The 12,500-nt window shown below is 46.2% G+C and overlaps 1 protein-coding gene across 1 annotated transcript in view; it reads right to left on the minus strand.

Moving 5' to 3' along the window:
• Window positions 1-12,500, minus strand: part of LOC143301053 (uncharacterized) — a 52,055-nt gene that overhangs the window by 29,868 nt on the left and 9,687 nt on the right. The window contains exons 5-9 of the mRNA XM_076615058.1: window positions 7,247-7,409; window positions 5,667-5,854; window positions 4,318-4,436; window positions 3,726-3,875; window positions 1-2,465 (exon numbers count right to left, since the gene is read on the minus strand). The exon at window positions 1-2,465 is cut by the window's left edge and continues 1,778 nt beyond it. Of these exons, the coding sequence (XP_076471173.1) occupies window positions 1-2,465; window positions 3,726-3,875; window positions 4,318-4,436; window positions 5,667-5,854; window positions 7,247-7,409 (3,085 nt within the window). The remainder of the gene's footprint in view (window positions 2,466-3,725; window positions 3,876-4,317; window positions 4,437-5,666; window positions 5,855-7,246; window positions 7,410-12,500) is intronic.

Below are 12,500 nucleotides of genomic sequence, written 5' to 3' on the forward strand. Positions count from 1 at the left end.
GAAGCAAGACTTGTCCCAGTCTCTGAAGAACGCGTAAGGAGAGGAGTTTCTAAATAACCCGATGAAACCAAACTTGTAGCAACAGTAACAAATGCTGAAGGATGTTGAGAAGATGGAACAATTCCAGAGTCCAAAGACGAAGCAAAGCTCAGGTCCGAAAAATCTGAGGACAAAGTTGAAGGCCAAAGCGGTGTATGGAAGGCAGAGTGGTGTGCAGTAACAGACGACTGAAGTCTGGAATCAATGGCTGGCGATGCTGACGATATGCTGAGTGTCAAGGACACGCTTCCAGCTGTCGCCTGACTTGTAAGCACTGATGTTGACTGGGTGCTGAACACACTTTCTGCTGGTGTCGATGCTATGCTAAGACCATTAGAAAATACTGGTGTCGATGCTATGCTAAAACCATTAGAAAATACTAGTGTCGATATTATGCTAAAAGCATTAGAAAATACTGGTGTCGATATTATGCTAAAATCACTAGAAAGTACTGGTGGCGATGTTATGCTAAAACCACTAGAAAACACTGGTGCAGACGTTGTGCTAAAATCACTAGAAAATAATGTCATCGATGTCACGCTAAAAGGACTTGAAAGTAATGGTGTCGCTGCTATGCTGAAGGCACTTGAAAAATCCAGTTCTGACGAAGTCACCCATAACCCGAGGTCGGTGGAGGGTAGAGGTGACGACACGTGAAGGCTGCCTGACGCAGAGAGGAGTGACGGTGAAATGACATCAGATAGAGGGACGCCAGCAGACGTGGCCTCCACAGACGTCATGTACCCCGTGACGCTGATTGACGTCAGTGTGGATGCCGTCCCTTGTGGAATGTACTCACTGGAAAACTGTGACGTCAACGGAGAAGACAGTACACTGGCAATGCTTGACGCGGGTGACACATCATTGCGCGACATAGCGCTAGATGACCGTGACACGCTTGAAAACATTGACACACTTGGCTGGACGTCGGAAAAAGACACAGACTGGTAAACTGTCGACTGGTCCAGTGACGAAACTGGAGAGCTTTTGATTGGTCCACTAAACGCCGACGACACGACGACTGACGAGACATCTGGAATGGATGGCGTTGACAACAAAGAGGCGGAGGGGAGGGGAGGAAGAGAAGACAACTCATCGGCTGAAGGAGACACAACAGGCCAACGGCTGGAAGGCACTGGAAGGTCGCTGCTCGGACGGTGTGACTGAGGTATACTGTCCAGTGAAAAACTGTTTCTGTCAAGAACACTCGATGTTTGGTCAAGACCCACGGACGTCGAATGACGTGTCCCGACAGGACTACTGATGACCTGTATGGATGACACAGTCTGGTCACCCTGAGACACCATGTAGCTCTCCACACTGGTCCCTGCTGTGCTGACGTCAGAGCGGGTCCTCACTGATGACGGCATGGTATGTACACTGTCTGAGAAACTCGGCGATAATGACGAAAACCATGACGAAGACATGTACACCGATTCTGACGACGTCATTAAAATGTCGGACAATGTCGAGTCTACTGAACTGATTGTATGAGTAGCAACAGAGGAGACAAGCGGTGAGTCCTTAGAAAGCAGTGAACTAGGATAGAGGGAAGGAGTTGAAAACAGCTGTGACGCTTCCGTCACGTGCTCAGAATAACTGGGGGACAGGGAACTCAATTCTCTTTCTTCAGAACCAGCAGAGGAAGATGGAATCTGTGATGGAAAGGATGCCAGAGTTGTTTCTGATAACGGCTGCGACGATGGAGCACTTTCTGAAAACGATTGTGGGGAAGGCATCAAACTAGTGCTTTCTGAAAATGATTGAGGCTGAAGCGATGATTGAGTTGTTTCTGAAAATGGCAGGGACGCTGGAACACTTTCTGAAAACGATTGCGGGGAAGACATCAACCCAGTGCTTTCTGAAAATGATTGAGGTTGAAGCGATAATTGAACTGTTTCTGAAAATGACTCTGACGCTAACCGAGTTCTTTCTGGGAAAGGTTGTGACTGAAACAAAGACTCGGTTCTTTCTGAAAATGACTCTATTTGATGGGACAATGACTGAGATATTTCCGGTGATGATGATGATAAAAACGACGACTTGGCGCTTTCTGATGGGGAAGACGCTCCCGACAGCAGACTCTTGGAAGACATGGAATCTGACGTCATCAGAGTACCAGACTCTGGAACGTCAGAGGACGATGGCACTACTGTCAAATGTCCGACATCTGACTGTTCTGGCATGGTGTGGAAGGCTGAGGAGGAGGAGGAGGTGAAAGAGGGGGAAGAGGAGGAAGAGGACACACTGGTGACCGCTGTCTTCACACCAGTGTCCGAGTCCACGGCCCTTTTGCTCCTGTCCAGCGCCGTCTGGGAGAGTACAGTCTGTGACGGCATCGGTGACGTCATCGATGGCGTCACATCCTTGGTGAACATGATGCCTGCCGTTGCAGCTCTCGTCACCGCCTCGATACCAGAAATCACCTGAAACATGTTTTGTGTTGTCAGTCAGTCTGTGTCAATTGTAGTTTTAGTATCTTTTTAGTTCTCGATCCATTTTCATTCAAATATCTTTCCTCCAAATCTTGGCGACAATGATTTTCATCGTTATTATGAAAACTTCCGTATTTTCGGGGATGAAAATTTACTTTCGTAAAAAAAAAAAAGCGCGATAGTGCGCAAGTGCAATCTCTCTCTCTCTCTCTCTCTCTCTCTCTCTCTCTCTCTCTCTATATATATATATATATATATATACACAGAACGCCATAGTGTGCAAGTGTAATATCTATCTATCTGTCTTTCTATCTATCCATTTATAAACAGAGAGAGAGAGAGAGAGTGACGTGGAACAAGTACGTTGTGCAAGTGTGTGTGTGTGTGTGTGTGTGTGTGTGTGTGTGTGTTCTTGTTTGGTTTGTGTTTGAGTGACGCCTCAATGCAAAGGGCTTAGAGATACTCGAAAGTGGTCAATACATGAATTAATATAACAACAACAAGAATATTAATACTAATAATAATCATCATCGTCATTATTATTATTATCATTAGCAGCAGCAGCAGAGCAGCAGCAGTACTAGTAGTAGTAGTAATAGTTGTTGTTGTAGACGCAGCAGCAGCAGCAGTAGTAGCAGAAGCAGGAGTAATAGCAGTAGTAACTGCAGCAGCTGCAGCAGCAATAGTAGTAATAGTAGTTGTTGTAGACGCAGCAGCAGCAGCAGTAGTAGCAGAAGCAGGAGTAATAGCAGTAGTAACTGCAGCAGCTGCAGCAGCAATAGTAGTAATAGTAGTTGTTGTAGACGCAGCAGCAGCAGCAGTAGTAGCAGAAGCAGGAGTAATAGCAGTAGTAACTGCAGCAGCTGCAGCAGCAATAGTAGTAATAGTAGTTGTTGTAGACGCAGCAGCAGCAGCAGTAGTAGCAGAAGCAGGAGTAATAGCAGTAGTAACTGCAGCAGCTGCAGCAGCAATAGTAATAGTAGTTGTTGTTGTAGACGCAGCAGCAGCAGCAGTAGTAGCAGAAGCAGGAGTAATAGCAGTAGTAACTGCAGCAGCTGCAGCAGCAATAGTAGTAGTAGTTGCTGTTGTAGACGCAGCAGCGGCAGCAGTAGTAGCAGTGGTAGTAGTAGTAGTAATAGTAGTAGTGATAGTTGTTGTTGTAGACGCAGCAGCAGTAATGGCAGAAGCAGGAGTAATAGCAGCAGCAGCAGCAGTTGAAGGAAGAAGAAAAAAATCGCCAGACGAACGGACCGGCAGATCCAACAAGGCGCTCATCTCCTCCGCACTCAGCGACTGCAACGTCTGGAAGGCCGTCTCCATGGCAACCACCTCACCCTCCTTCGTCTTCAGGAAGAAGTCCAGAGTCACCACACCGTCCTCGTCCTTGTGCGCGTTTAAGATCTGCCGGCAAAGGGGGAGGGGTGAGATGACAATGACAGTAGTAAACGTTTCCATTCGAGAAGCACGACAACACACGGCGGTCAGTAAACAAACTATTGGGGGGAAAAAAACAACAACACACACACACACACACACACACACACACACACACACAACAAAAAAACCCTACCCAACAACAAAAAACCAACTTCGGCAACGACAAGCTTGGGATTATTTCGTGACTGCAGGTCGGAGTCCAAGACAAAAAGAAATGCCATGCAATGCAATACAGTAACAATGCAATACAGTTCGAGACAGACTATAGCGTGAGTGTACGATTATATATGTGTGCGTGCAAGCGTGAGAGAGAGAGTTAGAGACAGAGACAGAGAGAGTGTACGTCTCCATGTGAAAACAAGCGTTCAATTGTGCCTTTTTCTTTGATCGTCTGACTGACACTGACCTCCGCCTCCACGTCCTCATCGGCTTCACGTCTGACTCTGCGGGCCGCCTCAGGCACGGACTGCGCGTGCTGACCCCGTGACATGACCTTGACCTTGACCCGGTACATGTGACGCAGCACTAGAAGTAGAATGCAAAAATTTGTGCTGAGGTGTCTGAAACTTGCCTCCTTTTAATTTTTTTTTTTTTTTTAATTATCAAATAATATACACAGATGAAAACCAAAGACATATAACATCAGTAAAGTCAAAGTCTCAGGATACATGAACAGATACAGACAAACAATTTGCGATTACTATAAAATCATCATCTTGCTCATAAAACCCACAGGACAACAGGAGTCCCCAACCATACACACAAACAAACAAAACACACACACACACACACACACACACACACACACACACACACAAGCGCGCGCGAGCATAATACACCATATAAGAACCCGTAAATTTCACACGTAAACAGTGTCCTTAAAAAAAACACTCACACATAAACCGCGTCAAACACACTCAACCTAACCACACTCACACACATAAACAATGTGAAACATACTCGCCAAAACCCATAAACAATATCAAACACACTCACCAGAAACACTCGCACATAAATCGTGTAAAACACAACCACCAAAACCGTTCACACATAAACCATATCAAACACACTCACCTGAACCACACACACACACACAAACCATGTCAAATACACTACCAAAAACACTCACATATAGGCCGTGTGCCACCCCCATCCCACCCATACACACAGCCACACTATAGGCTTTATCTTCATCCATGGATCTATCAATGGAGGGTCTCCAGAACGCGACACACCAGAGGACAAACGATCGTCCCACAAGGAAAGAAACCAATAAAACCAACAATCGCCAACCATATAACTTGCTCAAGCACCAACCACCCAGTCAATGTGCCAACCAACCAACCAGCCAACAAGTTATCCTCCGCTTACCAGTCAACCAACCAACCAACCAAACATTTACCCAACCGACCAACCCACCAGCCATCCAACCAACCAACCAGCCAAACAAACAACTGACCAGACAACTAACCAATCAACCAACCAAACATTTACCCAACCGACCAACCCACCAGCCATCCAACCAACCAACCAGCCAAACAAACAACTGACCAGACAACTAACCAATCAACCAACCAAGCAGTTACCCAACCGACCAACCAACCAGCCATCCAACCAACCAACCAGCCAAACAAATAACTGACCAGACAACAAACCAATCAACCAACCAACCATTTACCCAACCGACCAACCACCAGCCAACCAACCAACCAACCAACCAAGCGATCAACCAAACGAGTTGAGCGCGGGACGTACCAGCCGCGAAGGCAGGCGAGAGGCCCATAATGTGCACAGAACGCAACACGGCGCCGACCGCAGGGCCCGGCCCAAGCTGGCCGGGAGGGGTCGTGGCGAGGCGGCTGGCGAGGGCCCGGACTTGCTGCTGGTCCAAAAGCTTGTCCAGGATGTCCTTTTCCAAGGCCCTCGGCAGTACTGGGGAAGAGCTGCAGTTCGCGGGACAATACAATTCAATACAATATAAAACAATGCGATACAACTCAGTACAATATGACAAAATACAATACAGTACAACACAATGACTGGATATTTAGCAAAATTCATCCTCGACAACACAGCACGATGCGATACAAATACGACGACACTGGACATTGTTATTTATAGTCCTACACAGGGCCATATCAGGAAGATAGTACATCATACACTGCGGAAAGGAAAGAAAAAAAAGTTATAAGTGACGTTGCATGTTTATGTGTAAACATAACTCATACTGAGTTCAACAGCCCTCAAACCAGAGTCGAACACCACTGAAAATGGTTACAACATCCTTTCATAGATTTATGTACGAAAATTGCTGTTAAAATAGGTCCCTGAAGTAAAACCTGTGACATCACATAAAAGCGATCGACCGAAACATGAAAGAAACTCCATCGACGTTTTGAAATGAAGGTAACTTTTAAGAAGGCATTTTACCTACTTTAAAGTGGATTATGAGAGTCAAGTCGAATGTTGTATATGATGTACCTCATGTTTGCATGACAATACATACGGAAACAGCCAAACACAAAGCTCACTATATATAGGATGTTACGCCAGGGCATTACCAAAGTACAGTACTAAGAACACGACATGGTAAAGTCCTATTTTAGCATCGTACATTCAGGAACCTTTTTCACCGGCAATTTTTGTGCATGTATAAAACAATTCTGCTGTTAGTAGATGTAACGTGGATTGAACGTCAGAGTCACTGACGTCTAGCGCCTGGGCCCTTCTGCCTTGATCTCTCTGTCCTTATTCTTTCTTTACCTCCTATCCCTCTTTTTAGAAGCAATATATATGTGTATGCAATTTTGTGTGTGTGTGTGTGTGTGTGTGTGTGTGTGTGTGTGTGTGCGTGCGTGCGTGCGTGCGTGTGTGTGCGTGCGTGTGTGTGTGTGTGTGAGTACGTATGGCACTGAATGGTGATCAGCAAGTGTTTAGTGTGCATGGCCCATCAAAACAGAAAGTAGTGAGATGTCATCACCCTTTCCTCACATAGGCTTTCCTATTCACACTGTCCTCTTCTCAACACTTGACAACGGGCCCATGGTCCGAAACGTCGTGTCAAAACAAAGAGGATTCAACTACCACCCAAAAGGTTTTTATAAACTTTAGTTTTTTGTCTTTGAAGAATCCTGCAGTCATTTTTGTCTTCTTCCCTTGATGTAACCAATTTTCAGTAGATTTCACACTTATTTGTACGTTATTTTACTCCGTTTTGATGTGGGTTCAGTCACTACACTAACGTGCCATCACCTTGCTTTTTACCTTTCTGGTCCCACAAACCATGAAAATGTAACAAATAGGTGCAACACATAACATTTAATCAGGAACCTCACCTAGTATCGGACATTGCGGGCTGAAAGGCGCCCTGGTTATCACGATTGGTGGTGATGGCGGCAGTGGTGGTAGCGAGGGTGCGGTGGTGAATTGGAGGGGTGAGGAGGGAAGAAGTGTCATGATTGTCCGTATCGTCGAAGGATGACTGCAGCGCCGCGTCTTCTGGGGGAGAAAAACAAACAGAGGGGGCTGAGGTTTCTTCCGTCTTCGGTTCCAGCGATGTTTCAGTTTCAGTTTCAGAAGCTCAAGGAGGCGTCACTGCGTTCGGACAAATCCATATACGCTACACCACATCTGCCAAGCAGATGCCTGACCAGCAGCGTAACCCAACGCGCTTAGTCAGGCCTTGAGAAAAAAAAGTTAATAAATAATAGATAAGCTTACATAATTAAATAAATAAATAATAATTATGATATAAAAAAGGGTAGTAGTAATGATAATAATAATAATAAATAATAATGATAATAATAATAATAAATAACTAAATAAGACAACAATGATGATAAATAAGCGATGTGTGAAACCGATTTGCTGAAATGAACTCTCACACGATGAAGGCACGCTGAATATTTTGCCTTGCTCACCTCTCTCAAAAGCATCGCAGTCTTTCTTCCCTCCCTTACCTTGTTTTCCCTCCCTCTCTGTCTCCCCACACCCCCTCTCTCTCTCTCCCTGTGTGCGTGGGTGCGTGCGCGGGGGCGGGCGCTCGTGTTCGTGCGCGCATTCTGAGTGGTGGCAATAACAGACATTCACTGTATTCTCCTGGGCCGTGACTTTATTTGGAAAGCCTCTCAAAATATAAAAAGCATCGTCTCTTTTTTGAAGAAAAAAGCGAGATGGCGGGAGGGATCACACACACACACACACACACACACACACACACACACACACACACACACACACACACACACACACACACACACACACAGAGCACGCTCCGAATGAGTCCCCTACACAAAGGCAGCCCTTGTTGGGGGCACACCCGATGTATACAGTTTCGAGGTCTTTATGCCGTGCGATACCACTGTCCGTTCCCACATGAGTGTCAGTGTTTGTCTCCATGCCAGTTCGGCACAGTCGGATACCGCTGATACCATCATTTTGTCAACGTTCGCGCAGAGATATGGACAGAGGGTGAGAGAGAAAGAGAGAGAGAGAGGGTGTGTGTGTGTGTGGGGGGGGGGGGGGGGGTTGAGGGGGTGTGAGGGACAGAGCGTGAGAAAGGGGGAGAGAGAGCGGTGAAGAGGGAGGGAGGAAGGTAGGGAGAAAGAGAGAGAGAAGGGGAGAGAGAAACACACACACACACTGACACTGAAACTGACACTGACAAAGGTTTAATTGTGAAGGCCACCGGCACATACACAATGGGGCAAATCAACATGCAGAAAGAAAAAAGAAAAAAGACCACAAAAAAAAAGTCCGTATTGTACATGAGTAACCTTAACTGGATGAAAAATACATAGTATGTTTGTACTTATCATGTTTATAGTTATACCAGTTCATTCATTGTGTAAATTCGTCTCTGAATTTTAAATCGTAATAAGTATACATAGCAAGATTTCTCTGGGAGGTAACACGTGGGTTTTGTAGAACAGGAAGCAATGCATTGTCATTAACATTTATGAACTCTGAAACATAATTCTGGCGGATATTTAGGACACACAAAAATGAAAGAGAAGAGAAGAGAGAGATAGACAGACAGAGACACAGAGGGAGAGAGAGAGAGAGAGTGACAGAGAGAGAGAGCGGAGATGGAGACACAGAGAGGCGGATGGAGAGAGAGACAGACAGACAGACACAGAGGGAGAGAGAGAGAGAGAGCAGAGATAGAGACACAGAGAGGCGGATGGAGAGAGACAGAGACAGAGAGACAGACAGAGAAGCTAGGGAAAGAGCCTCAAAGAGAAAGAGGGAGGAAGCGAAAAAGGAATCGGGGTGGGGGGATTTCGGGATGATCAAACAGCAAGGGAATTAAGACAGTAAGAGGGAGTGGAAGGTTGGGGGAAAGGGCTGTGGGGGGTATGGGGGGGGGGGGCAAGCAAGGGAGAGAGAGGGGGTGGGGTGTAAGGGGAGACGAACAAGGAAAAAGAGAACAATGAACAATGAGTTTATTCCCAATAATTCTTTTTGAGTCATAGGAAAATAATGAAACATGACAATGACAGGATGGCGGCTACAGTCGGAGGAAGGGCGATAATATTCTTAACAAAAGAAACGAAGGAGAGATAACAAAAATGGGGGAATATAATAAGAGGTCAAAGGTTATCATGAGTCTGATATGCAACACAATAAGAACAAGAGGGAAAGAGGGGGTGGGGGGAAGGTGAGAGGGGAGGCAAACACAAGGAAGTGAGAGAGCAAGAGAGAGCGAGAGAGACAGAGAGAGAGATAGATGGGATGGAAAGGGAGGAAAGTAAGGAAAAGAGAGAGTCAGAGAGAGTGAGAAGGTAACAGCAAGAAAACAAGCAAGAGAGAGACAGACAGAGAGAGCGAGAGAGAGAGAGAGAGAGGGGGGAAGGCTTCGTTGCTTTTGAGAGAGAGGTGAGCAGGGTAAAATATTGATCATCCTTTCATCGTGTGTGAGTTCCTTCACCCACTCGTCTCGGATCCCCTCCCCCTGTCAGTTTGATGATGATGGTCATGGTGATGATGATGATGATGGTGGTGACGGTGGTGATGATGATGATGTCGATGATGATTATGATGGTGGTGGTGGTGATGATGATGATGATGATGATAATGACGATGATGATGTTGATACTGGTGATGATAGTGGTGGTGATGATGATGATGATGATTATGATGGTGGTGGTGATGATGATGGTGATGAGGAGGAGGAGGAGGAGCAGAAGCAGGAGGAGGAGGAAGAGGATCATCATCACCATTAACATTTTCATCATCATTATCACTGTTGTTGTTAATGTGATCACTATGAACGTGCCATCATCATCACCATCGTCGTCGTCGTCGTCATTATCAAAAAGGCTACTAGAGACGCACATTTCAACACACAGACGGATATACATGTTTTTAAATTAAAATTTAAAAAAATACTGACAGACATGTTATTGAGAAGGTCATGTCGATCGTTCGCTATCCCTGGGAAACGAGCACGTGAACCGCGCGCACTATTGACGGCTGTGCAGGCACGTGGAGTTTTATCCCCAGGGGAGGCAACAGCTGTGCGGTGAGGTCATTATGCGACCGTCAGTCCCCGCCGCCCCATAAAGATTTCCTCAAGGCAGTGCGATAATTTACAGCACGGCTGTCACGGAAGCTGTCGGTCTTCACGTGCACTGTCGTCCTTGTGCGCCAGTGATCTCCCGATTTGCCAATTCCCAGTTTGCCTTTGTTCTCAGTTGTTCGGTGTGTGTGTGTGTGTGTGTGTGTGTGTGTGTGTGTAAGGGAGAGAGACAGACAGAAACAGAGAGAGAGAGAGAGACGAACAGACAGACAGAGACAGATAAGCTGAGTATGCGAAACGTGAACGGTGTGTAGGCGACACGGGACACAAACTCAAACTGTAAAGAAAACACTGAAGGTGCCGGTGCGATCAAAGGGTAGGCGAAACGGGAATAGGCTAACCGGACCTGCTAACTGACGAGTATAACCAGGGACAAGAGTATAAAAACCCGTCGGATTCACCGCACGAAAACCGTTAACGTTTAAAGGAAAACATTTGAAAACCACAACAAAAAGACAACAACGACAGTGTGTGTGTGTGGTTTATCTATTTCGGAAAATGTGTTACACAGGCTAGTTTTGTGATAACTTAAAAGTGAACGAATAAACAAAAACAAAAACACCTAAATGTTGAAAGAGTCCAAGATTTCTTTATTTCATTTATTTTATTTTATTTTTTTTTATTAAATAAACATGTTCCAAAATCATTTCAGTCATTAATATACCATTCATATTTCAATGCTATCACTCCTATCATTATATTCGTTCTGTCTCTGTTTCTGTTCGATTTATGACATCTTTCTATCTCTGTTTCTGTTTATTTTTGTTTCTCTGTCTGCCTGTCTCTCTCTTTCCCCCTCTCTTGCCAAACCTCCCAATGTCCGGGAGGACCCTGCAGTCGGCCCAACGTGCCTATAACCCACTCACTGACAACCCACAACAAGTAGACCTCAAGTGCAGCAAGGTGCGAGACCTCAATTGCAGAAATATGACGACCTCTGCCCCCCCAGACCCCACTTTCCCCCAATGAAGCAGAGCTTCGCTTCACAACACCGCAAACTCAAGAACTGTTACACTTGACCGCGTGACCCCTGACACCCTGTCTGTGGCACAGTGGGACATCGGTTTATCGTCTAACCAGAAAGACTAGCACCCCGACCATCAATGAAGTTCCAATAAAGAGGGGAGTCAAAATCCCTTGTCCGTGCAAGGGCTTGAAATCAAGGACACTCGATCGCTGTTCTGGTTTGGCTCACCAATACTGGGCCATCTCTCCGCCACCATCACTCGTCAGTCGGACCAAGTCGCACTGCGGGCATGATTGGTGACGGTGCTTGTCGTCGATGACCTACGGTCTTTCAGTGGCCGTGCCCGCCTGGGGCGTTACGTTTCAAAGGAAAAGTCACAGCACTGGTGGTCCTTCGATGCACGAGCGTGCTCGCACGCACCAACACACAGTAAAAGACACACACACACACACACAGACGTACACACTCACACACACACACACACAACACGCACACACAGACGCACACACTCACACGCACAAACACACACAGACACACAGCACGCACACACACACACACACACACACTCACACAACACGCACACACTCACACACACACACACTGAACACGCACACACTCACACAGACGCACACACTCACACGCACAAACACTCACACACACACAACACGCACACACTCACACACACACAACACGCATACACACCGTATGCGCACATATGTACATTCAGGCACGCGTTCGTGCACACGACTCTCTCCTTCTATGTCTGTCTGTCTGTCTGTCTCTCTCTCTATATATATATCTCTGTGTGTGTGGGTGTTATATATATATATATGTGTGTGTGTGTGTGTGTGTGTGTGTGTGAACTTGCACGCCCTCATGACCATCCATCGTGGGAACGTTGACTCAGTGCTGAGTCCGGTCCGCCAAGAGTCAAATATAGTACGTGACGTAAGTCGCGCGCCGCCAGGTCGCGGGGTCACTGCGGTTCTTGGCCCGTCCCTTCATTGGCCCACGTTCCTGTTTCATTTCAATCATGTCATTG

Source organism: Babylonia areolata, chromosome 27, assembly GCF_041734735.1.
Source record: "Babylonia areolata isolate BAREFJ2019XMU chromosome 27, ASM4173473v1, whole genome shotgun sequence".
In the NCBI taxonomy this organism is placed as follows: Eukaryota; Metazoa; Mollusca; class Gastropoda; order Neogastropoda; family Buccinidae; genus Babylonia; species Babylonia areolata.